At 41.1% G+C, this 27,816-nt stretch overlaps 1 protein-coding gene across 1 annotated transcript; it reads left to right on the forward strand.

Annotated features, from left to right (window-relative positions):
* Positions 1-11,017: 11,017 nt before the first annotated feature.
* gpn3 (GPN-loop GTPase 3) lies at positions 11,018-27,507 on the forward strand. The gene is made up of 8 exons (XM_084324039.1): positions 11,018-11,210; positions 11,951-12,059; positions 12,602-12,769; positions 13,695-13,819; positions 16,830-16,945; positions 17,548-17,644; positions 18,912-19,040; positions 25,858-27,507. Exons 1-8 carry the CDS (start codon positions 11,163-11,165, stop codon positions 25,921-25,923), a joined length of 858 nt encoding a protein of 285 aa, XP_084180165.1. The 5' UTR covers positions 11,018-11,162; the 3' UTR covers positions 25,924-27,507.
* The last annotated feature ends 309 nt before the right edge of the window (positions 27,508-27,816 follow it).

Consider the following 27,816-nt stretch of genomic DNA (forward strand, 5'->3'; position numbering starts at 1 on the left):
ACCCAAGGGGGGACCCCGACAGAAAGGGCCGGTCTGATACGGGGAGAGCGGCCATCACACTTGGTGACATAAGCTCCCCCACTGAACATCTTCCCGGCATGAACTGTTGAGGATAGCCTGCTCTGCAGCTGGACATGCAAGGCGTGTGGTCCCCACACTGCCCGATAGGGTGGGTTCCTACACACCGTAGCCCATGCAGTGATATTACTACCACCCAAACCACGCATGCCTGACTGACTACCGCCGGTCTTCCGGTCGGGGGAGGCACTAACGTGATACCCAGCCTGGCAAGGGCCGGGGCTGGGGGAACTCACGCTGTGACCACCTGGGCCTCGAGTTCCCCCGCTGACAACCTTTTCCGTCGACAGACACAACACCAGGCTCACCAAACCAAGACGCAGAACGTGTGGCGTGGGAGCCGCTTGACAGCACAGCATTCTCACAGGCAGACCCAGGCCTAGCTAGCAACTGGGTGTCAGCCCCTGTCCCCATGAGAAGCGAAACGTGGGGCCACTTGCGCTTCACTGAAGGCACGCGGCCCGCAGCCAAAGGGAACAAATCAGAGCCCGTATCCCGCTGGTGTTGGGGGGGGGAGTGACCGGAGAGCGTGCTAGACACAGCTAGACGGCGACGGTTTTTTAGAGCGTGCTCATCTAATGTAGCCAATCCCTCGGCCGCCAAGGCTGTCGGCCTTGTGATCACCTGTTGTCTTTGTGCCCAGGGTACCTCAGGTGGGGGAAACATGGCCACTGGTCGGGGGCCTCGTCGCAGCTGCTGGCGAGGCCGTGCCCTCACCTCTGGCTGCGCGGTGTGAGGCGGTGTTGGGCCTAGGTCAAATACCGCCTGCGCTCCTGCGGAAAGACCAAAAAGTCCCTGAGGAGGGGAAGCCTTCTCTCCTCCTAAAGGGGAGACTGCTCCAACCAAAGATGTCTGTGAACAAGCGTTGACAGCATCCTAGCCTTCCCTGCGGTTATAGCTTGCGGCTATGTTAAAAGCTGAATAACCTCAAAACCTTGCGCAATGTTTTGACGTCGGCTGGCCCTAAGGCCCCACCACCCGACACCATTTTTGACAGAAAAAACAGCAAATTGAACAATGTTGCCAGTCGCTGCTAATTCTATACCGCGGCGGTATAGGCTTACCAGCCCACCAGCCACCTGCCGGGCCGACTCGCCTCATGGCGTCGGCCGGGTGGGACACCGTTCCACCATGTCAGAGGCAAAGGACTGATGCCACCTGCTTCACTAAGCACGGAACACCAGTGGTGGCTGCAGACCAAAGTCTACTACTAGTGAAGCACTGCCTCACTAGTAGGCATGCAGCAACCTCCACTGTGGTGTGCACCCATGAAGGAATAATGAATAAATGAACGAAAACTCTATTAACATATTGCAGAATGGGCTAGCCCATACACACAATTGTTAAGGGGATGCAGACCAGAGAAAAAAACGCCAGTCCCGTCCATACCAGGGACCCCCATTTTCAATTCATAGATTCACAAAAAGCACACCTGCCCTGAGCCTCAGCCCATCCACCCACGATTGACCGTCAGCATGAATGGTTAAGAGGAGGGAAGACCTTTTAGTAAGACAGCCCTCAGCGGGGAACAAAGAAACGGCGTCCCAGCATTGTAGCATTAGCATTAGCTGCGCGCTCTAGGATAGTTGGAAAAACACCCAAAAAAGAGTCATGACGACCATGTTTTCCCAAATATCCTGCCCCTCGCGCCAATACATCACTCAGTTGTCTCACGGGACAACGAGCAGTATTACTCATGCTAGTATCAATGCCTGATATCGCAGGTCTTACCTGTGCACGACTTAGCTCGACTGCTAACCGTCGCGCGACGTCCCTCAGTCCGCTGTCACGAGACAAGGAAAACCCAGGACAGGCCCGTTGCGCTGTTTAGGATGTGCCGAGAAGATTCCAGGGGCTGGTGAACTTCTGGTGAATACCCAACATTGTGTAAATTCTCCCTGCGTTTAATAACAGCTAGTTCACGGAGTGCACTGCTACTTCCGTGTTGGAAACAAAAAGAGGAAGGTGGAGTGTGACCATGTCCGGCGTCATATAGTGGGATGCAGGGGCGTGGCCTGGTCACGTGCATGCGAGTGCATTTGTTTGTTTCGTGAGCACATTAGGTGCTAGGAGATAAGAGTTCTCATAATGGCGAAGAGCGAGACGCGATTGCCAGTATGATAATATAACCAAGTTTGTGTCATTTTGTAGAGCTAGGTGTATCAATTGTAATCATTTTCATATTTCCTCTGTAAAAGGACCCAACATTTAGAGAGTTACAGAATATAAATACCTTGGTATTTGGATAGATTATAGATCATTATAGATAATCTCGTCAAAAAATTATTTACATAACTTTATACAGAACTAGCTTTACTGTGCATTGTAGGAAAATAATTGTTGAAGCAGTTTTTCTCTCAGTTTTGGATTATGGTGATTTGATATGATTTATAAGCATGCCTCTGCTTCCAGCCTTAAGCCCTTGGATGCTGTTTATAATTCTTTATAATAAATGTATCCCCCAAAACTAGTTACTGCACCTTTAAATCCATGATCACAAACCATTTAGCTTCAGTATGTACTTGTATCTTGTATCTTTTTATATTATGTCATTTTAACTTTTCTTTTACCTCGACATCATTGAAAATTAGGTCCAGCCCTCAATGATTTCTCCAGTATGAATAATGAATGAATGAATGAATGAATGAATGAATGAATGAATGAATGAATGAATGAATGAATGAATGAATGAATGAATTAATTAATTAATTAAAACTTCCTGAGCAGCCGGCTAGCATAGCAGTAGAGAGGTTTACTAATAGATAGAAGGTTGTTGGTTAAATCCCCTCATTTACAGCTGTGAACTGGTGACTGGAGGGTGGCTGGTATTATATATATTGTGCTCACCATCACTACCGAAGTGCCCTTGAGCAAAGCACTGAATTCCAAAATTACCCAGGGGTGCGGGACTGCAGGTGACCCTAGCCTGTGCCCTAACTTCTCTGAAGAAATGCAGGGGGCTATGTGTGTGTGTGTGTGTGTGTGTGTGTGTGTGTGTGTGTGTGTGTGTGTGTGTACCATAAAATATAACTCTTTGGTGTATACAGTATATAGGAGGAATATGTGTGAAAGACGTATTATGATTATTCTACCGTGTGTAAATTTGCCAAAATACTGTATAGTAATGTTCTACTTCTTGGTCTAAGACTTGCACAGGTATCAATTTCCTATTGAAGGTAGAGGGAGTCACTGGCCACAGACTCTAATAAATCTACAGTACATTGTCTAGTCACCTGTCAGGCTCCAAGCTATTATTACAACAAAGGAAAACTCTTTATTTAGCTTACTTGCTCTTGTACATCTGTGCAACACATTCATGTAATGCTGATGAATGAGGCTGCGCACATGTTCTTTGCTGTAGACATCAGCTATGGTGTACAAGTACTTTTTCTGGCCTGGTGTCAACTCTGAGTTCTGAAGAAAGAGACAGAGACAGAGGTATAGTATTGTATTACTACTAAATGTATTCTGCTGCTTACAGCTTTACACCTAGGTCACTATCACTTTGTGTCTGAGACGCCTAGATCAAGGACAGTTTGGCTAAACGAAATACAGTTTATTTTGAATTGCAAATATTTTATGTGATTTAGCAGTGAGATATTCATAGTATTCTCATTTTACTCATTTGTCACGGTTGTCATTTAACAATAACCATCTATTAATTGATTACAGCCACCTGGTGTTTGTGACCAGGATGTCTACGATCAAACACTATGCCTATTCAAACAGAATGCAGCAATGTGGGGTTTCACCTTCAGAAACGGGGCTGTGGTCATAGTTTTGGGAATGTGTACAGTGGTTTTCACATGACTGTACTGTGGCTGGTGTCCCATGGCAGGTGGTCCCTGGATTCTTAAATCATTAATACGGTTCATACTTGGCAACGCTGCATAAAAACACAGAGGGAGAAATCAGATTGCAGTCAGTAAACACATCACCAGTCAGTAAACACATCACCAGTCAGTAAACACATCCACAGTCAGATAACACATCGACAGTCAGATAACACATCAACAGTCAGATAACACATCAACAGTCTGATAGCATTTCAACAGTCAGATAACACATCAACAGTCAGATAACACATCAACAGTCAGATAGCATCTCAACAGTCAGATAACACATCAACAGTCAGACAGGATCTCAATAGTCAGATAGCATCTCAACAGTCAGATAACACATCAACAGTCAGATAACACATCAACAGTCAGATAACACATCAACAGTCAGATAGCATCTCAACAGTCAGATAACACATCAACAGTCAGATAGCATCTCAACAGTCAGATAACACATCAACAGTAAGATAACACATCAACAGTCAGATAGCATCTCAACAGTCAGATAACACATCGACAGTCAGATAACACATCGACAGTCAGATAACACATCAACAGTCAGATAGCATCTCAACAGTCAGATAACACATCAACAGTCAGATAGCATCTCAACAGTCAGATAACACATCAACAGTCAGATAACACATCAACAGTCAGATAGCATCTCAACAGTCAGATAACACATCAACAGTCAGATAGCATCTCAACAGTCAGATATCATCTCAACAGTCAGATAACACATCAACAGTCAGATAGCATCTCAACAGTCAGATAACACATCAACAGTCAGATAACATCAGTTGAACAGACAGTTTCAACATTCTAAAAGGTAATTCTGGCAGGAAAACAACCAGTATTTTCTGTTCTTAAAGGGGCACTTCACCAAAAAACTATGCAGATTTGTTTTGCACATAATCTCACACATCCAAAAACTCTAAACAGTTTTGTACACATTCATTTAGTTTGACAGTTATTGAGAGTAAATTAGTTTGAATATGACCACCAGTGATGTCATTTGAGACATTGAATCCTTGTGTTGTGTTAATTACAGCCTGGCTGGGGTGGTCATTAAAGAAATTGAAATTGATTGATTGAATTAAATGATAAGGTAGCAGTCCCTATAAAAAAGGGTATTGCTATTTTTTTTTGTCTACACATAATTTCATGGTGCTGTAATTAATACAACACAAGGATTCAATGTCCCCAATGACATCACTGGTGGCCATACTTAATTTACTCTTTAGTTTTTGTTGTTGTTATTAATGTGTGCAAACCTGTTTAGAGTTGTTGGATGTGTGTGAAATTATGTGTGAAATAAATCAGCATTGTTTCTTGGTGAAGTGCCCTTTTAAAGACTCAGTCCAGGATTGTTTGGACCTTATACATTTGGGGTGTATATGTACTGAACAGTTTGACTTGTAGACAGAAAATCTACTTTGTGTCATTTTCTTTTCTTTTCTTCAATTACAATTACAACAATTACCGTTTGCGGATGACTCAGCCCTGCTGGTCTCTGACAAGAACAAGTTACAAGTTGAAAAAACCCTCAGCTCGGAACTATGCAAAATCTGTATATGGCTCGCCGATAACAAACTATCATTACACCTGGATAAAACAGAGTCCATTCTCTTCGGTTCAAATAACAAACTCAGCAAGACCGACGGCTTCTCAGTTACAGTGGGTGACAATATTGTCACAAGGAAAGATGAAATTACCTACCTGGGTTCCATCCTAGAGGCTAATCTTTCCTGTGACAAAATGGCATCCAATAAAAAAAAAAAAAAAAAAAAAACAACGAACTCGATTCTTGTACCGGATCTCCTCTCTGGTAAACAAGAATACCCTGAAGACTCTGGCAGGAGCACTCATTCAAGGGTACTACGACTATGCTTGCACCTCATGGTACCAACGCACCTCAAAGGCACTAAAAACCAAATTACAAACATCTCAAAACAAACTAGTCACTTAATGTCACTGCAAAGGCTACCCTCCTTCCAGAAAATATACAAATGGTAGAACACTTTAGATGTCTTGGAGTTGAAATATTCCCCACTATATGCCAAACAGTGAAGTATAATTATACAGGAATCCAAGATAGGATCACAAATGACTTTGACAGGTGGTCGAAACTTAAAAACTCAGTACAGGCCAGAGTATCAATAGTTAAGATGGATATTTTACCTAGAATCAACTTCTTCAGTTCAATGCTACCGTTACCCCCCCCCCCCCCCCCCGCTGGTTACTAGAAAAAATTACATTCCGCTGCATATACATTTATTTGGAACAACAAACCCCCACGAATAAAAATATATCCACCGCACAGAGAAATAAAGCCGACGGAGGTCTAGCATTTCCAGACTTCTACTACTACTTTAAAGCGTACTCTTTAAGACCACTGATCACCTGGTTTGATTCTCAAGCATCCGTATCCTGGAGAACATTAGAAGAAAATATTGTGGCACCACATAGGTTGGTGTATACTACATCCTGCAGTCTATCAATTAAGCAATGCAACATGAAATTTGGCCCCATTATTACACATATGATCCGGATATGGCGTGAACCACAATTTTTTTTTACTAACCAACATAAATGGCATAGACACTCTCCCATATTTAATAACAATACACTCCTGATTGCACAACAATCAGATTTCCTAAATGGGAAAAGAATGGCATACATTGGGAGATATCTTCAACGAACAGGGTTTCTGTAGCTATCAAGATATACATAACAAATTTAACCTCACCAGTTCCACATACTATTTCTACAGACTGTTATTAGCATGTTTGAAGGCTCATGGAGTCCCATTAAAAGGTACCACTGGAGCACCACAGATATCACAAATTATTTTATGAAAGGGAGACATCGAGAGGTTTTGTCTCTGACTTTTACCGTCACTTACTTACATCCTCGTATGAAGTCCTTCCCCTAGACTCAGTTTGGAGGAGGGATATACCTGACTTGGAAGTAGATTTTGATTGGGCTGAAGTCTGGGCAAACGTTCAGCTATCGTCACGTAACCCGGATCATCAACAGATTAATCTTAATTTTATTCATAGGATTTACCTAACTCCTATTCGACTGAACCATATGGGGCTTAAACAAGACTCTCGATGTTCCTTATGTACAAACGGTGATAGTGGTACATTTATGCATATGTATTGGGAATGCCCGCCTGTTAAGATATTTTGGGAAGAAATAACCACACTATTATCAGGATTTTTGTTTTTGACAATACCTGTAATGCCTTCTGTATTGTTGCTGAATGATGTCTCTCAATTATCACACTCTGTACTTATAAAAAGGATAATCTTGTCCGGTCTTACGGCTGCCAAAAAGCTAATAGCATCACGCTGGATTCAACCTGATAAAATGTGTCGGAGGGTATGGATTCTTACCTATCTTGATGTGATTTACCTAGAGATATCTACCGCACGAATTCTAGGTGTTAATGAAGCCATAGCATAGCAATCTGGTTAGAAGTGGTGGAGAGGATAAAGCATTATATGAACTGGAGCGGCTACGTGGCGTAGTGGGCAAGGCGCTCGCCACGAATGCGGAGACGCTGGGCTCGCCTGTTCGAGCCCAGCGCTCCACATTGCTTTCAGTTTAGCTGGTCGTTCATACTAATACACATTGGCCGTATTAGGGGGTGGGAAACTGATGGGTGGGGATCGGGCGTTGTGGACAGCGACTCCTACAGGTCGGTTGGTGCGCCTGCGCAGTAGAATCAGGAAGTGTCGGGGGCAGCGTGAGCCTCCCACGCGTTACTCCTCGCCACTGAGAGATCGAGCTGCGCAGGTGAAAAGATGCGACTGCTGTTACCTCAAGTACCGGAGGGGACTTGTGCTATGTATGACTTAGTCCACATTGCAGCCGGCTTGTGGGAGGCAAGAAACAGCGTTCGTGACAGGGGAGGGTTGAATTGGATGATACAAAATTGGGATGGGAGAAAATATAGAAAATGGGAGAAAAAGTGGATCAAAAAAGAAAAAAAGCATTATATGAACTTTTAATCCTTGGTATCAAGCGAAATAATGGATGTATTCAAGGGGGTCCGGTGGGGGAGGAAGAACGAGCAAGAGCATTTATGTGTTGTATTGTATTGTAATTAATCTGTGTATATCTTTAATCTTTAATCTACATCTATTTTAATTTTAAAATGATTGTTAGTATTATGTCGGTAATAGCCCTGTGATTTATAGTGGATTTCTACTGTAAATGTTTGTATGTCATGTCAAAAAAAAAAATAAAAAAAAATCAGACTACTGCTTGACCTGACTCCTAGAACCCACCTCACCCCTGCCCACTTTGACAACCTAGGATGGCTTAGAGTAGACGACAGAGTACAGCAACTTGCAATGGGCCTGGTCAAGATACACTACACGACCAAGGTACCCATGTACATGTCAAAATACTTCCCAAAGGTCAGTGAATACCACGATCACAACACCAGAGGGAGCTCAACAAATCATGTTAAACCCAGATTCGGCTCAAACAAGGGACTAAACACATTTTGCAATTATGCCACATCAATGTGGAACGCCCTACCCAAAGCTGTAAAGGAATGTGAATCACTACCCACTCTCAAAGAACACCTACGGGAGACTGCAATTCGAAACGGGCCCCTACAAATGTCCTAACCCAGTTGTACAGTAAATTACCAAGTATGGCTTTGTCAGTATTCCAATGTACAGTGTACATTTTCTTCAATTGATTTTCAGGGGGCTACTCTTTCATTTACATTTGGGTTGAGGATTAGGCCTTTAAAACAAATGCCATTACAAATAAATGAAATTAGTCTCTAATCAGTAGCCTGTTTTCTTTCATGTTTCCTTCCTTTCTCAGAACTGTGGTTTCTCTGTGTTGATGTCCTCAGGTATAGGAACATCTTGTAGCTGCGGTTATCAAGTCAAGAACTCTTAATTAGAACAAGCTCTTCTTCCTGTTACAGCCCAAGTGTGACCCAGGACCAAAGGTGTAGAGTTTCTTCTGGTTTCCACAGATAACAAAGAACATCACTCGTCCCAGTTTGAATGACGTACGACTCAGGTTGCAAACCAAACAAGATGTTCACATGTTCCTCTTGTTGTGGGTGTTGTTTTTGAGGGGAAAAACCTGGTTTGAACTCACCCCTCTTTGAATAATGTATTCCTGCCCACCTGCAACATAAAGCAAGCTTTGTCAGATTCTTAGCACTCAATGTATGTTGTAACTCAAGTTTCAAGTGCATTTGTCACACAAAGGCCCATGCACATTGCAGTGAAATGGTTCCCCTGTGTATATAGGTAGATACAGAGATATAGACATTAGTATAAACTACTGTACATTGTGTAAATTACATTTTGATAGCACATATTCTATTCTATTCACATACTCTTTCCTCATCAGACATAAATAAACGGATTAAAGGTGCACTGTGCAGTTTCGGAGCAGGGAGATTTGTTTGCAGAGCCTGCAAAAGACATTTACTATAATTCTTTTCATAAATGAAAACAAAATAAGTTGTAGGCACTGTGAACCAAATGTAAAATAGAATATGTTTGTTAACAAAATTGCAGGCCCTGCCTTTGTAAAAGACATCAGTGAAATAGTAACTTTTCATGTAGCTTTCTAGCTACATGAACAGTGTTCCAGGGATCCAGTGTTCCTCTGAGGACAGTTTGTTTATTCAGTTATGAAAATATACTTTACAGATTATTCACTTCTCTGACTCTCACAAAACTACATAATGCACCTTTAACTAATGCAATGTTGAACTGCTGACAACATTGTGATGTTTTAAAAACGTTTAGACATAATGCTAGGAGTGACTTGGCTGTTATACTAGTGATATCTTACCTTGGTGTGATGCCATTCTGATGAACTGTGTGGACGTTGTAATTTTCTGCAAATGTCACTTGCTTTTTCATGACTGGAAGAAGATGGTCCATTCAACTCAGATCCTCGTCTGTAACTGTAGCAGCCAGCAAGGTTGCAGACTGTAGGGATGCTTGTGTCTGAACTGTCATCCAGGTCTTCTCTCAGCTGAGAAATCTAACCCAGTCCAGACTAGAGTAGAGGAAACAAGAGAGACCAACCGCTGAACTCCTCCCACACCTCAATAGATGAATGAATGAAAACTTTATTTAATAGATTGCAGAATGGGTACAATACAGTACGGCTCAATACGCACAATTGTTAAGGGGATGCAGACCAGAGAAAGACTTTCGTCTTGTTTACATCAGGGTCCCCCATTTTCAATTCATAGTGCATTGAATGCTCATTGAATGCTCAGCATGCATAGATGCTGCTCATTATTGAAACTTTCATATATATATATATATGTATATATAAGTATTCAGTTCTACGAACATAAATCAAATAGCATATTATTATTTTATATAAAAGTCAACATCTACTGAGAATTATAAACCGTATTGCAATTATAAACACGTTTAGCAATTATGCCACATCAATGTGGAACGCCCTACCTAAAGCTGTAAAGGAATGTGAATCACTACCCACTTTCAAAACCACTCTCAATGTACAGTAAATTACCTAGTATGGTTTTGTCAATATTCCAATGTACAGTTTTGCTTGTTTGTACAGTGTTCCCCCCCAACCCCCTCCAATGTACAGTAAATTACCTAGTATGGTCGTCAATATTTCAATGTACAGTTTTGCGTGTACAGTTGTACAGTGTTTCCCCCCCCAACCCCTCCTACCCAACCCCCCCCCACCCAACCCCACCCAACCTCTTCAGTCCAATGTACAGTTTTTACGTCAAATGTATATACTCCCTTTTCTGGACTCTTTTTGTATCACAAACAGTACTGTATTTGCAAATCTGGTATGTATAGATGTATCAGTACTGTCTATCTGTATGTCATGTATGTCATATATGTACTGATGAATTGAAAATGGGGGACCCTGATGTAAACAAGACGAAAGTCTTTCTCTGGTCTGCATCCCCTTAACAATTGTGTGTATTGAGCTGTACTGTATTGTACCCATTCTGTAATCTGTTAATAAAGTTTTCAATCAATCAATCAAAATTGCTTTTTCTTTTTCTTTTTTGACCACTCGACTATCCGTACATCGTCACGGTCGCGAAAACAAAACAAACGCGTGTTTTCAGCCGTTGTTTGGCTCTGGGTTTATTTATAAAGACAAGGCATGTTGATTTGGGGGCTTTCATAGATACAAGAATAAGGACTTGAGAAGATTCAGGCGACCTCAGAGTGGGACAGGACTGCCAACATGCCTCGATACGCCCAGTTAGTGATGGGTCCGGCGGGAAGTGGCAAGGTATGTTTATTAGCCCAATGTGGGCTAGGCTAACAGCTAGCTAGCCGCTCTCCACGTTGTAGTGGTGCTGAAGTCCCATGCAGCTAGCTTGTTCTCTAGCTGTTGGTGGCTATTGAATGCAAGCAGCTAGTATACTATCTTAATTGTACTTTGCTAACTAACGTTTGTACCATTATGTTTGATTTGTGGACGTGTGAGATCATGTGCAAAATAAATCAGTATTGTTTTCGAATGCTGAAGTGCCCCTAGTTCTTAAGCTGATATGTATTAACAGATTGCAGAATGGGTACAATACAGTACGGCTCAATACACACAATTGTTAAGGGGATGCAGACCAGAGAAAGACTTTCGTCTTGTTTACATCAGGGTCCCCCATTTTCAATTCATCAATCATAACATATGACATACATGACAATCCAGATAGACAGTACTGCTACATCTATACCATACCAGATTTACAAATACAGTACTGTTTGTGATACAAAAATAGTCTAAAAAAGAGAGTATATACATTTGACGAAGAAACTACATTGGAGGAGGTTGGGTAGGTGGGGTAGAGGGGGGGGGGGGGGGGGGGGGTTGGGTAGGTAAGACGAAAAAGACGAAACCTTACTTGGTCCCAAGAAGAGGGTCTTGTGTATTATTGGGTTAGGACATTTACATGTAATAATGTTATAGTTAGGTTCTTCAAATAGATTGCTTAGCAACCACTCTATTTTCATGTTGTCCTCTTATTTCAGAGTACTTACTGTTCCACGATAGTCCAGCATGGCGAGGCCATCAACCGCTATGTTCGGGTGGTCAATCTGGACCCAGCAGCTGAGCACTTCGACTACCCAGTCATGGCAGGTTAGGAGAACAGATCTATTTTGACATTTGAACCTGCTCCTGTTATTATTGTGACAGTTAATGTTTTTATGTTGCTTGTGTAGTACACATTGTTTTCAGTACACAGATTTACCATCACATTTCAGACCCTGAATGTGAATAAGACCATGACCAAGGAAACTATAAAAGAAGGAAGGGTCATCACGCCAGAATACCAGCTAGTTCTATTCTAAGCTTGTATTAAAATGTGAGGAAATATACACATATCAAATGTTAGTTCATTAACAATGCAACAAACATCGAGGTAATAACTAGTTTAAATGACATAAACGAGGAAATGGCTGATCCCCTTCAACTCAATGTTGTCTGAACTGAACGTTTTCACACTTGGCACCAATGTGCCTTCACATGCTACACAGTGACGTGTTGAATCTTCCATCTTTTACAGTTTCCTTGACCATAAACATGATATGATATGAGCTGTCATCCATAGTACCATGTGCATTAAACACTTGTTTCCTCCTCCTCCTCCTCCTCCTCCTCCTCCTCCTCCTCCTCCTCAGACATCCGTGACCTGATTATGGTAGATGATGTCATGGAGGATCCATCTCTGCGGTTCGGTCCAAACGGAGGCCTTGTGTTCTGTATGGAGTACTTTGCCAACAACCTTGATTGGCTGGAGGAGAGCCTGGGTCACGTAGAGGATGACTACATTCTGTTTGACTGCCCTGGTGAGATCCTAGCAGTAACATAGACCCATGGTTCGAGTTGAAAAGAGAGATCCGTGCACCAACTAGCTCCTGTTTAAAGGAATACGACAACATTATGGGAAATGTGCTTACCGTCTTCTCCAGACGGTACCCACTCTCCACACTTTAGATCACACAAACACACTTTATATTTATTGATAAAGGATTTGCACTACAACTCGTACACCTACTGTAAATTGTACCTCATCCCATTTCTGCCTTGCACTACATAGTATTGTATATTAGTACACTGCATAGTATTGTATATTATATGGTAACTCAGTTACGTCTATTCTGCATCGAACATTGTACATATGTCTATACTGAACACTGTGACCTCATTTTTTTTACTTCTAATTTACATGCTATACTATGTTATTTTATTTCATACTGATCTTGTCTTGCACAGTCTCTGGAGCGTAACAGTAAGAAGCATTTTGTATAAAAGTATTCTGTACTTCTGTATGACAACTATTAAAGAAACTTGAACTTGAAACTTGAACTTGAGAATCAGACAAGAAGATGGATACCAATTTCCTCTCTGTCCAGTAGAAAGCTATCCAGCTGCAAGATAGCCTAGCTTAGCACAAATGAATGGAAACGGATACGGACCAGCTAGGCTAGTGGTCTTTATCCGCTTCCATTCACTATAGATTCTAGTCTTTCCTATGTATTTTTACTTTAGAAGTAACCAACCAGCTCAGTCAAAGAGGGAAACGGCTGGCTAGTGGGAGCACCTTTTTGATATTTTTGTGGGTGGACCGTTCTATCTGAGGGTCTATCTGGTTTATGTGTGGAAACAGGAAAACAAACGGCAACAACATAGTCAATCAAACTTAACTGTATCAACAAAATACATCCAACCAACACTCTTGACCACAGTCTTATAGTGGACGTCTCTTCTCAGGTCAGATAGAGCTGTACACCCACCTACCAGTGATGAGGCAGCTGGTTGAGAAGCTACAGCAATGGGAGTTCAGGGTGTGTGGTGTCTTCCTGGTCGACTCTCAGTTCATGGTGGAGACCTTCAAGGTAACACAACAGATCTCCAATGTCTGGCTTCATTTATGTCATACAGTTACTCAATATGGCCAAACACCCTATTTACTATTATTTATTTATTTGAATGGAATGTAAATGTCATGCACTACTACTACTACTGCTACTACTTCTGCTACTACTACTGCTACTACTACTACTACTTCTGCTACTACTACTACTACCACTTTTACTACTACCACCACTTTTACTACTACTACTACTACTACTACTACTACTACTACTACTACTACTACTACTACTACTACATTTACATTTACATTTTCATTTAGTCATTTAGCTGACGCTTTTATCCAAAGCGACTTACAAGTTCTGTACGACAAGCCATCAGGAAGGGCACAACTCTATCAGCTGAGTAACAATGTTCATCAAAGTGTTGAGTGCTACAGTGTAGGTTAGTTTATTAGGACAAGTGCATGACAGTATGGTTAGTTAGGGTTAGGTTTTTTTTTTTTTTTTTTTTTTAATTCAGATAATGGTTGAAGAAGTGCGTCTTTAGTCGACGGCGAAAGATTGGACGTGTTTCGGCTGTCCTAACTGGGGTGGGTAGTTCATTCCACCATTGTGGGGCAAGGACTGAGAATAGGCGACTTCTCTTTGATGACCCTCCCGGAGCTTGGATAGGAGTAGGTCTGAGGCGGCCAGAAGATGCAGAGCGTAGGGGTCTTGAGGGTGTGTAGTTAGAGACCATTGACCGGAGGTAGGCGGGAGCAGTTCCCTTTGCCGCACGGTATGCTAGGTCGAGGGCCTTGAAGCGGATTCGTGCAGCAATGGGGAGCCAGTGCAGGTCCCTAAGAAGTGGGGTGACATGGGCCGACTTCGGTAGGTTTGAGATCAGGCGGGCCGCTGCGTTCTGAATGAGTTGAAGAGGCTTAGTGGCAGTGGCCGGGAGGCCAGCGAGCAGTGCGTTGCAGTAGTCGAGGCGGGAGATGACTGTTGATTGGACGAGGAGTTGGGTGGCTTCTTTTGTCAGGAAGGGGCGGATCCTTCTGACGTTGCTCAGGAGGAATCGGCAGGTTCTGGTTGTCGCTGCGATGTGAGCAGAGAAGTTCAACTGGTCGTCGAGGACAACACCAAGGTTCTTGGCGGTCGGGGACGCGGTCACAGCTGCATTCTCGACTGTGATGGAAAGGTCGGTCAGGGGGGAGGATTTGGCCGGCAGGTGGAGCAATTCTGTTTTGCTTAGGTTCAGTTTGAGGTGGTTGGTCGTCATCCAGGCGGAGATGTCGGACAGACAGGCCGAGATCCGCTCAGAGACGTGGATATCTGAGGGAGGGAAGGAGAGGAAGAGTTGAGTATCGTCGGCATAACAGTGGTAGGAGAAGCCATGAGACGTGATAATGTTACCCAGTGATTTAGTGTAGAGGGAGAAGAGAAGGGGTCCTAAAACCGAGCCCTACTACTACTACTACTACTACTACTACTACTACTACTACTACCACCACGTTTACTACTACCACCACTACTACTACTTCTGCTACTATTACTACTACTACCACCACTGCTACTACTACTACCACCACTTTTACTACTACCATCACACCACTACTACTTCTGCTACTTAACTACTACTATTTCTGATGATACTACTACTACCAATACTTGTACTTCTGCTACTACCACTACTACTAGTAGTAGTAGTAGTAGTAGTATTACTACTATGTTATAAATTCATTTCAGTTGTGTGTTAACACTTTGGCTGCCGGAAAACGCCTAAACACGTCATTCCCGGCCATGCTCAAGTTGCCGAAGACGCTTTACAGCGTCTTTAATATCAATATTTCAAAAATCTGGGATCGGATTCATATTTCCCCTCCGCTGGCCTGAGATCCACCAGGAGGACCCACTGAGCTCTCTGGCGGTTCAGGAGCGCCATCTGGTGGCCGATCGGCGCAATCGCTTAACAGGAAGTGCCGTAGAGGTTGTGCTGGTCGGCCGTATTACTTCCGGGCACTCGCTATAGGTCCCGAGGCTCGATCTCGACACACTACATAGCGATCGATTGCCAATAACTCGATAAACAACATGATTTGGACGTATATACCATTATACAAGCTGGAGATGGACCGGGTAAATCGACATCCCATAATGGTAAAATTTCTACTCTACGATGATCGCCCAACGGCGCGCGGAGACTGGGGTGAGTTTTAGCGTGTAAAATTTCCGTCTTCGATACTAACTGCTATTATCAACATTTGACCCACATTAGATGATTGGTATAACGCTGCCCACGGAATTATAAACGCCCCCTAGCCCATCCGGTCAACATCAGATGACGTGTAGTAACTTCTAGAAGTACGTCTAGTTGGAATTTTTTATATCGCGCTGATTGCCATCAATATAATGTATTTGGGGCTATAGATCACGTTCTGGAGAAAGCTGCAGAAAGAGATGAAAACATACTTATACATTAGACCATACTTTACTATGCATATGTGAATGAAAAAGTTTAACGTTGCTACACAATGAACAATACATATAGGACTTTGAATGGGCCCTAATAATGGCAATGTAGCAATAGAATTTAAAAAGTTATAGCCCTGCAAAGAAGGGGACTTTCTCTATAGACAAATAGAGCCGGCAACCTACGGTTGATAATGAATTTAACCCATGGCAGCCAAAGTGTTAATGTAAACTATTATTATTATTATTATTATTATTATTATTATTATTATTATTATTATTATTATTATTATTATTATTATTATTATTATTATTATTATTATTATTTATTATTATTATTTATTATTATTATTATTATTATTATTATTATTATTATTATTATTATTATTATTATTATTATTATTATTATTATTATTATTATTATTATTATTATTATTATTATTATTATTATTATTAATAATACATTTGATGACTATAGCTGATTCCCAGTAACTCAGAAGACTGATGGATTATTCTAGTAATTGAAACGGCTTCTAATCTAACTTCCTTTCATCCGCTCCTCTACGTCTTCCAATCTCAGTTTATCTCAGGTATCATGGCTGCTCTGAGTGCCATGGTGTCCTTAGAGATCCCTCAGGTCAACATTATGACCAAGATGGACCTGCTCAGCCCCAAGGCCAAGAAGGAAATAGAAAAGTAGGTTTTGCCTCTTCCATTCCTCTAGGTAACATACTGCTCTAATTTAGTCTAGTCTAGTGTAATCTAGTGCAGTGTAGTGTAATCTATCCTTAGTTGTGGTATTAATAAAAACTGGCTATGGAATCTCTTTCCCATTGCTGCACAAGTTTATTATCTCTTTGTGTGTGTTCATGCATGTGTGTGTTGGGGCTGTCAGAACACATTTAAAAAATATTAATTTTATTTTCATTTGAAAATAACTGGTAACTGCTAACTACTAGTCAAATGTAAAAAAAAACAGCAACAAAACATTTGAGGTGAACTGAAAATGCATCCCTGGAAAAATTTGCCTGCAATACAAGCCATTGCCAATAATAATAGCTATAGCCATAATAGCAAATATACAATGAACTTGTTAATCTTAAGCATTTTACACCTGCTTTGATGTGGTAATAATATGCAAGTTTTATGATTAATATTCAAATTTGCCTAATTTCAGCCTGTATTCTGACAGCCCTAGTGTATGTGTGTGCCTATTATAAAGTCCGGAACTGGTTACAATTTGTAGATCATAACAGCAGCCATGTGCATTCCTGTATTCTACCACCTTGTCTCTGTAGGTACCTGGACCCTGACATGTACTCTATGATGGAGGATAACTCTGATTCCATCAGAAGCAAGAAGTTCAAGAAGCTCACCAAAGCCATCTGTGGCCTGGTATGGTGTGACAGTGGATGAGATTATCCAGCACACAACATGACGACTCCACACAAAGAAATATCACCGACCTTGCAGTAGTAGTGAATCCCACACATTCTTCTTCATTTAGACATTCATTACAAAGTTTCAAACCACAGTGGATCTTCATCAGTCTGCATATACAAAGAGGCCATGTCAGATTTGAGTAGGCACACCACGTGATTCGCTAAACAACATTCTGTCATGTTTGACGAGGTTTGGATTTGAGTCACATGACCGTCTTGGACTTGAGTCAGACTCCAGTTACAAATTTGATGAATTCAGACTCGACTCAACAAAGTCATAAAAGACTTGCAACTAGGGATGCTCGATATTGGCTTTTTTACCGATACCGATATTCCGATATTGTCCAACTCTTAATTTCCGATACCGATATCAACCGATATCAACCGATACCGATATATGCAGGGTTTCCCCGTCCAAAAAACAGAATAATTTCAGGTAACTAATAATTTCACTGGATATATATATAACAAATATTGTTATTGTTTTCTTTTGTTTTTAAACCGATACCGATATTTTCCGATATCACATTTTACTGCCGATATCGGCCGATAATATCGGTCGGCCGATAATATCGGACATCCCTACTTGCAACTCAACTTTGACTTTAACACCAATGACTTGTGATTTCACTCGAACTTGAGCCATGTGACCCGAGCCCAAAATGTTAAATAAATCAATGATGCCATAAAAAGTGTAAAGCAATTCAACTTGACTTCCCTTATTACAATTCCACTTTGGACTAATCCATCAGCCGTCAATCAGTCAGTGCAGAATCATCTATCTAAATTTAATAAACTACTAATTATTACTGGCTTTAACATTTTTAAATGGAATTACATTTGTAAAAAACACATTAGGACTTGGAATTCAGAGTCTCAGACTTGTAACTTGCTTGAGACTTGCCAGGCTTGTCTCGGGACTTGACTCAGGACTTTAGACTTGCAAGACAATGACTTGGTCCCACCTCTGATCCTGAGTGGATACGTTCCGGTGTTCAGCAGGGCTCAGCCACAGCGGGTGAAGAGCCATCTGATTGTTACTTGGTACCCAGTGTAAAACTCACCCACTTAGCTAGCTGGTGTTCGAGACACTCATGAGTTCAGCATCCAACACTGAGAACAACAATTAGGAAGTGGCTTTAATGGGCAGAAGTGTTGGGTTTGAGTTTGGGACGTCGTCTGTTAAAAGTCATGGTGAGTCATGTGTTGCGTGTCCCCAGATTGATGACTACAGCATGGTGAGGTTCCTGCCTTTCGACCGGACAGATGAGGAGGGCATGAACATAGTACTGCAACACATTGACTTCTCCATCCAGTACGGAGAGGACCTGGAGTTTAAAGAGCCTAAGGTGATGTACTGGAGGGACCTGTATTTATCAAGCATGTTAGGTGCATTTCACAACTTCCTGTTTAGTCCAGGTTGAATTGAACCCTGGAGCGTTTACCCCCGTGATCGGTGTGAACACCAAAATCCAACTCAAAAAAATCGTGCATTTAATTAAACTGATATATTTCCAATGTGTGATTTTTCATCATCATAAGCAATGTTCCCCCTACGGTGCGCCCGTGCGCGCGCGCGCACATGGCAAAACATTCCCACGCACATCTGAAATCTGTCGCGCACAGAAACGCTTGTGTAAAATATGCATGTAGTTAAATTGACTGGCACGTTGCACCGAATACTACGGTAACCTGTTGCGTGTGACATTACCAAGAGAAGCCCCGCTTTCAGTGCTTTGTGGGTGGCGCTACTGCGCGCTCACACAGACACACACAACAGATGAGGAAGTGGACAGATCCGACCAGCATTGCTGGCTCCTCACAATGCAAACGCGAAAATGTACATTACAGATTAACTGCAGAGAAAATTCCCAATTTATTTTCCCGGTCGAGACTAATTGGAAGCGGAGTGCAACGCGTGCAAAGCTTGACCATATGTTTCTGTGTCTAATAAAGGTGCTGGCGATCTCAAAGCTCACATGGACACAGAAAAACATTACAAACAAAGCAGTGCAAGGCGAGAGTTTGATGGCAAAGTTGACCGAATTGATTGAAGAATGCAGCTATACAGAGAGAGAAAGAAATTAATTGAAAACTATTTTGATGCCTCAAAATGATGTTTTAGTTTGATAAGATGCTTATGATACAATCATTCTAAGGATTATGTGTGTAATAAATTAGTTTAGTACACTAATTGCAACAAATCTGAAACTGCATAGTGCACTTTTAAATTAGTATTTTTGTGAGGTTACTGTTTTATAATTTACATTACATTGAAAAGATACAAATATATATTTTTTAAAGCTGGATTTTCTAATACAGAAGAGGTATTATTTAGAACATTACTTCATATTTTTCTTGTTATTTATTTTGTCCAGTAAGACTTGAAAATATATATTATTTTGTCATAGGTTGATTTAGTTATTTTCTTGAGATTTGTCAGATAGATTACTTTAGGCATAATACAGCATGTTGAGTAACTTTGGTTATAGAGACATATTATTTTGTTATATAAAATAATATAAACTAATTGTATATCCATACAGAGGAGGCATACTTTAAATATATTATAATGATAAGGCATCTTTGAGTAAACTTTGAGTATCATTAAGTATCTTGAGGCTGAAGGCAGAGTGTCCTCTTTAAAAAAAATCACAATATTGTCACCCTTGAAGTCGCATGATAATTCACTTAATAAAATAATGACGAGTCAGCCTCCTAAAAAGACAAAAGTTAGTGACACGACTCACACCGCCGCCGCCAAAGTAAGGACTTTGCTCTGTATCGTCAATCAATGGTCAAATAAACATTTTATTAAGGAATATAATATGCCTTTTTGTATTATTTCTCTGTGTATCAGCAAAATGTATATATTTTTATGTTAGACATTGAGGGAAATTAAGATTCTCAGATTTTTTACAAACCGCCGCTTATCAACTAACCGGTTAATCGGCAGGTGACGTATGTTGCTCAGTAGTTGCTGATGTCTGCTCAGGAGGTTTGAGTGTTTGCTCAGACCGATTAACATTGATCATAAGGTTATTATTTTCACTGCTGGTAAGTTCAAAATAGCCAAATAATGTTGTGATACTAAAGAGATACCTTGCATGCATAATTTAAATGACATTACGGTAGTCTAGAGACAGTGGTGCATAATTCATTACTCGCAGTGAATTGGAAAACATATAGTATTTAGTACATTTGTGCAACAAGCCTGAGTAGAGATCACAAGATGTTTGTTAGGATTCAAAATCATGTCCTATAAAAGGCTTTGTTTAGAAAGTTTGGTTAGTTTGTCAATTGGCAACGTGAAACATAACCAAACCAATAAAAACTGCAACAAAAGTAATAATTTCACTTTTGATTCTGACCATTTCAAACAAAGTTAGATGTGAAAACGCCCTTAGAGTTGGGAGTGTTGATCTGAGACCAGATTGTCTCATTAGTCATAGAGAGGTGTATATGGTCATGTGACCAGATCACTGGTTCTAGATCAGTAGTCCTACTCTTAGTGTGATAAGTATGGGCCCTGGTTTCAGCTAAACAGACATTTAGATTTAGGCTGTGGGCCCTGGTTTAAATATGAGCCCTGGTTTCAGCTTAACAGGCATTTAGATTTAGGCTCTGGGCCCTGGTTTAAATATGAGCCCTGGTTTCAGCCATACAGACATTTATGCCACTTTTCCACTGCATGGTACCTACTCAACTCGCTTTTGGTACCTGGTACTTCGTTCATTTTCCACTGCAGGTAGTACCCGGTCGTCATAGCAAGGGCGCTGTGACGTCATCTTCAGCACACACAGACAATAGAGGATTTCGAAGCTAGCTATGCAGCTATGAAACCAGTGCCGCCTTATTAGCTAATGTACACTAGCCGCAATGCAAACGGTTATAATGGGATATCCCAGTCACATTAGCACATAAGCTAACAAAATTAACGATCTTTTTGTGAGACTAAACTCTTTGTTCTTGGTGGTAAATTCAATTGTGTTGCTGTTGGTTTTGTTTCATCAATAAATGAGGCAGAATACACTGAATGTATCTTTTTTTGTTTATTGCACTTCTCGCTGCAAACAATAATGCTAATGTTTAGTAGTCGTGAGGCTATTTAAAGATTGCGGGGTTGAGTTTTTGTGCAGGACGCCCCTGTGTAGCGCAATGATGACGTAGTGATGATTCTCCCTTCTGACCAATCAGTGTTTCAGTTAACTTTTTTTTTTTAAACTTTCTTTTTTAGCGACAGAAACAGGCCGAAATGGGATGTAGAGCAGGGGAAGACACTCTGAGAAAATACGGCGGGTCCGGGAATCGAACTTGTGTACCCCAGATCCGTGACGAGCACGGTTTTCCCCGACGCAGAAATAGCGCCGAGATATGCTGTGAGCTACGGGAGCTCCCCTTTCAGTTAACTTTTTAGTCCCTGCACTACCCGCTTGGAACCTTGACAGAGCAGGTACTAGAAAAAGTACCAGGTACCATCAAATGCAAATTTCGGCAATGGAAAACCGAAAAGGCCAGTAGAGTAGAGTCGAGTCGAGTAGCAGTAGGTACATGCAGTGGAAAAGCACCATTATATTTAGGCACTGGGTCCTGGTTTAAATATGGGCCTGGTTTCAGCTAAACAAGACATTTAGATGATTTTTCTCTCCATAATGTGACCAGTGCCTGATTTAAGAAAAATAACAAACCCAAATGTCTAAAACCCAAAAGGTTTAAAGGGAACACCAGCCAGTTAAGTCACGGGCGGATAGGCTAGTTTCCCAAAATGTTGGAGTGTTTCTTTAAGGACCAGCCAGTCACAGGTTCCATACGTACCAAAATTCCATTCCAATAATGATGTAGTATAAGGAGGTTGTTTACCAATAAGGGCCTTAGAATGTAGGGCCTTGTTCGCGGACGACTCAGCCCTGCTGGTCTCTGACAGGGACAAGTTGCAGGTTGAAAAAGCCCTCAGCTTTGAACTCGGCAGAATCTGCACCTGGCGCGCTGATAACAAACTATCATTACACATGGGTAAAACAGAGTCCATTCTCTTTGGATCAAATAACAAACTCAGCAAGGCCACAGCTTCTCAGTTACAGTGGGTGACAATATTGTCACAAGGAAAGATGAAATTACATACCTGGGTTCCATCCTAGAGGCAACTCTTTCCAGTGACAAAATGGCATCCAATGTAATCAAAAAAGTCAACCAACGAACAAGATTCTTGTACCGGATCTCCTCTCTGGTAAACAAGAATACCTTGAAGACTCTAACAGGAGCACTCATTCAAGGGTACTACGACTATGCTTGCACCTCATGGTACCAAAGCACCTCAAAGGCCCAAAAAACAAGACTACAAACATCACAAAACAAACTGGTCAGACTACTGCTTGACCTTACTCCTAAAACCCACCTCACCCCTGCTCATTTTGACAACCTAAGATGGCTTAGAGTAGACGACAGAGTACATCAACCTGGTATACAAGATACACTACACCACCAAGATACCCATGTCGAAATACTTCCCAAAGGTCAGTGAATTCCACGACCACAACACCAGAGGGATTTCCACAAATCATGTTCAACCCAGATTCGGCTCAAACAAGGGACTAAACACGTTTCGCAACTATGCCACAACAATGTGGAACGCCCTACCCACAGCCGTAAAATAATGTGAATCGAATCCTTACCCTCCTTCAACACCGCTCTCAAAGAGCACCTACGGGTGGCTGCAATTCGAAACTGGCCCCGGTAAATGTCCAACCCCCCCACCCAACCCCCTCCAATGTACAGTTTCTTCCCCCTCGAATGTATATATATTTTTTATGATCTATTTATCTTAAACAAGTACTGTATATTTGTATATATCTTGTATGTCATACATGTCAGGATGAAACAGTACTGTATGTCATGTATGTCATAAATGTCTTGATTAATTGAAAATGGGGGACCCTGATGTAAACAAGACAAAAGTATTTTTCTGGGCCCTATTCCCCGTACCTGGTTCAACTAAGTCGATCAAAAGTCCCATTATCCAGATTCAACTAACCCGATGTTTGAATCCGGGCTTTCCCTGTTCCTCGAACGCTGATTCAGTCTCGTTCATTCGAACCAGACTTGATACCCAGGATAAGTGCGCGCGGCCGCTTCAGTTGAAAAGACAGCAGGTGTCGATCGCAGAAATCCTGATTTTCTAACGGCATTGATTGATTGATTGATTTAAAACTTTATTAACAAGATTGCAGAATGGGTACAATACAGTACGGCTCAATAGCCTCGCCGACAAGTTAAATGCATAATCTATAGGCACATTTTAAGTCCCTCATTACCCCAATCAATCAGATTATATTTATTTAAATGTAACTGCTGGCAATAGGCTTAATGGAATGAATAATCGAATGAGATCTTGCTAGCGAAAATAATTATTTCAACTCTTTCAGAATAAGTATACAAAAACAAGCCCAAAGATAAAGAGTATATCTAATTGATACGAATTAATAGATACTTATGAGGATATCTGTACTGTATGCGCTTAGGTATCATGTAATATAATAAATACATCGTTCCTAAAGTTTTCAGGCCGCGACCCCCGAAATAACGGTGTCAGAGAGCCGCGACCCCCACTATTATATAGAGGTGGTTGAAACATGCAAACGTTCACACGCACACATATGCATTGGAGGCTTTTAACACGCACAATAACTACACAAATAAATAACACAATAATCAATCAACCATAAAATGTATACATATAGCGTGTTTCATTTAGAAGACTATAATGTTCAACTCACCTAATGAGATCGATGGGCATAGTCTGGGTTTAATTTTGGAGACAGCGCCTCGGAGATCATCCTCCACATTCATTCAGACGTGATCTGTACTTATTTTTTTATATAAGTCAGTGCAGATAATGTTTTTTTTGAATAGGTATGTATAGCTGTGCGTATTCCCCCTCAATTGATATCTAGTCGGCATCGGAGATGGGCAGCGATCTGGGACGCATTCTCCATCAGAAACAAGCGCGCCTCATCCCGCAGCTCAAACAGGTGTCGTGCAGTATAGGAAATCCATAGGCTGAATATGATTTATTATCAGAATTTTAGGTCTATTCTTTTACATTTCAAAAGCATTTATTTTACCAGTTTAATGTATTTTAATTGTTTTTAATTATAGGCCTATTTCACACATTCTATGAAATCAATACATTCTGGAAATCATCTCGCGTAAATATTATTCAGAATGGTATAATGGGATCAAAGAGCACATACGGGAGGCTGCAATTCGAAACTGGCCCCCATAAATGTCCAAACACCCCCTCCCACCCACTCACCCCCTCCCAATGTACAGTTTCCTCCCCCTCGTATATATATTTTCTGTTAGGATCTCTGTTTAACAGTACTGTATATTTGCATATCTTGTATGTCACAAATGTCACAGTACTGTATATCTGTATGTCATAAATGTCATGATATATCTGTATATCTGTATGTCATGTATGTCATAAATGTCATTATGAATTGAAAATGGGGGACCCTGATGTAAACAAGACGAAAGACTTTCTCTGGGTCTGCATCCCCTTAACAATTGTGTGTATTGAGCCATACTGTATTGTACCCCATTCTGCAATCTGTAAATTTCCAATCAATCAATCAATCTCTGAGGAAGGGAGCTGCCATTTTGTTCCGAGGGAGTGGCCAGCTTATATCCAGCTAACTCAACTAAACCTGCTCTGGAGCAGGTTCAAACTTTTCGATCTGTTGCCATAGCGACTTAGGAAATCCGACGTCGGGGAACGGAAATGTCTGGCTTAAGTCACGCTATGCTGAAAATTATCCAGCTAACTCAGTTAGCCAGGTACGGGGAATAGGGCCCTGGTCTGCATCCCCTTAACAATTGTTTGTATTGAGCCGTACTGTATTGTACCCATTCTGCAATCTGTTAATACAGTTTTCAATCAATCAATCAATCAATCAATCAATCAATCAATCAATCTGCCACTTTAGCAGGTAATTCCGTCATCATTTAGAGGTAAACCTGATTTTGTGAGAATGACTAGTAGTGAATTTAAAATTCACCACTTTGAAAAAGTTTATTTTATTTTGAGTGACTTTATTTAGCCTCTTGTATTTGCCTTAAATGTTATTAATTTCTCACACAACTATGCCATGATTTCTCTCTCCCTAGGAGGCTGAGGAAGACTCTGATAACCCAAACTATGATGAATTCTTCCAGGACAAAGTGCAGAGCTGAGGTGTGAGAGATGTTGACCAGGATATTTGGCGCAATATACAACAACAACAACAACAACAACAGCTTCTGATTTTGAATCAAGGATGGAATTGAACTCAATATGTGCCATCCACGTATATACGTGTTTGCTCGCCAACTGTTGAACGCCAATCACTTATATATACGTTATTTGGTCCGTTTTCCTTTTTTTCTATTTTAATATTCTATTCAGTGTCACGGACCTCTATGTTACCGTTAAAAGGCATACTGAGACCCCTAGAGTGCAGTACCGGCCAGATCCTGCTAGGTGGCAGTATCGCCCACCCTTTGAAACCCTGTTCCAGACTGTGTCACATCTAATCTCGTCCGGGCGGAGAATTTTGGTCCAGGCAAGTCTAGCGGTTCACCCGATCACATTGGAATGCGTCCATGGCCCCTCGATGCATGTGTTGTGCCAGATTATGTCGCGGAACCGATGGACATAAATACTGGAAATCGCGATCAGACAATTGGAATATTCTTTTTGGAATAACCCCGATCAAAGGTAAGGACTATCTGACATCAATTCCACCTTGATCCTACAATTATTTCATATCGATCCAGTCGATCAACGTACTATGTAGTATTAAAAACGAATGCCGTTAATGACGATCAGAGCATCAAAAAACGACCCCCACCCCCCCTTTGATGCATTCATGATGAAACATAATACCTATTATATACCTTTGATTTGGAAACGGTAGCATGTCCAGGCGAGCAACGCATTTAGCAAAATGCACATATCGTTCCATAGCGCCGTTTTCAGGAATTAGCCAGGATCACTCTGAAACTATACAATATTCACGACGGGATAACACGCGAACGTATACATGACATTTTTTATTATTTTTCACATGTTGAACGAGGGATAGTTACTGTCAAATGAGCAATAGTATTGTCTCCATAGCTATAGTATAGAATATAGATATAGCCCTGCAAACACTATGTGACGCACAGTGAAAATGCCTATATAAAGCGTGGAGCATTTACTACAGGATGAGGATAATAGCTGGCAGAGAAAGAGTTAAGGAGTTTGGGACTCACCTCACTGGTCAGAACCTCTATTACCCCCAGTCATACTTCTGCTGAGAGAGGACAACTTGTTTGCTCTGTTTGAAGATTACTAGCTATATGGGCTAGTAGCATGTCCATTGGAATAGCATGCCTTTTCTCAGAATTATATTTATTTTCAGATGTTATTATGATTTTGTCTGTTGTTTTATGTTTTAAAAAGCCATTATTTATCATTTGTTATTTGAGTTCAAGAATAGGTTTATCATTCCCTACAATAAAGTCTCATCGTTCCCTACTGTTTGCCCTTCTCCAGTAGGGGCACACAGGGTTGGGAAAGTTATTTTCAAAAGGTAACCTGTTAATAATAAACTGCCTGGTAATCTATGATGTAATCCATTAGGTTTGTAATCCACATTACAATCCTATTTCAAGTAATCCATTACTCCTCCTCAACCACTTGTACAGCTCTATGTATTCTATTGGTTTTAACATAGACAATATTACATTTTGAAGAGTTATTCAACAATTGAATTATATTTTTAAATTAATAAAATGTAAAAAAAAAAAAAAAACTTTTTATTGTGTCAAGAAATTACAGGGCATTCAAGAAATCAAACACCACGAGGTTTACATATCTGATCTAAAGAATCAGAGAAATGTCCTTTGACAGTATAAAAAAGTGCACAAGTCTATGGTGTATTTTGAACACATTTACATGTGTATATTTAACAAACGCTCTTTAATGTCTGTCCAGGCTAGCCTAGCTTAGCACAAGGACTGGAAGCAGTAGGGAGCGGCTAGCCTAGTTCCATCAGAAGTCAATAAATAACACAACTTCCAAAACTGACACACAGAGATAAA

Source organism: Notolepis coatsorum (genome assembly GCF_963971535.1).
Source record: "Notolepis coatsorum genome assembly, chromosome: 11".
NCBI classification, from domain to species: domain Eukaryota; kingdom Metazoa; phylum Chordata; class Actinopteri; order Aulopiformes; family Paralepididae; genus Notolepis; species Notolepis coatsorum.

Bases quoted from the DNA above. Each gene is read 5' to 3' on its own strand.
- gpn3 (XM_084324039.1), top strand. From the start codon at position 11,163: ATGCCTCGATACGCCCAGTTAGTGATGGGTCCGGCGGGAAGTGGCAAG. The intron at 16,946-17,547 runs GTAGGTTTTGCC...TTGTCTCTGTAG, and splicing joins GCCAAGAAGGAAATAGAAAA to GTACCTGGACCCTGACATGT. The intron at 19,041-25,857 runs GTGATGTACTGG...CTCTCTCCCTAG, and splicing joins TGGAGTTTAAAGAGCCTAAG to GAGGCTGAGGAAGACTCTGA.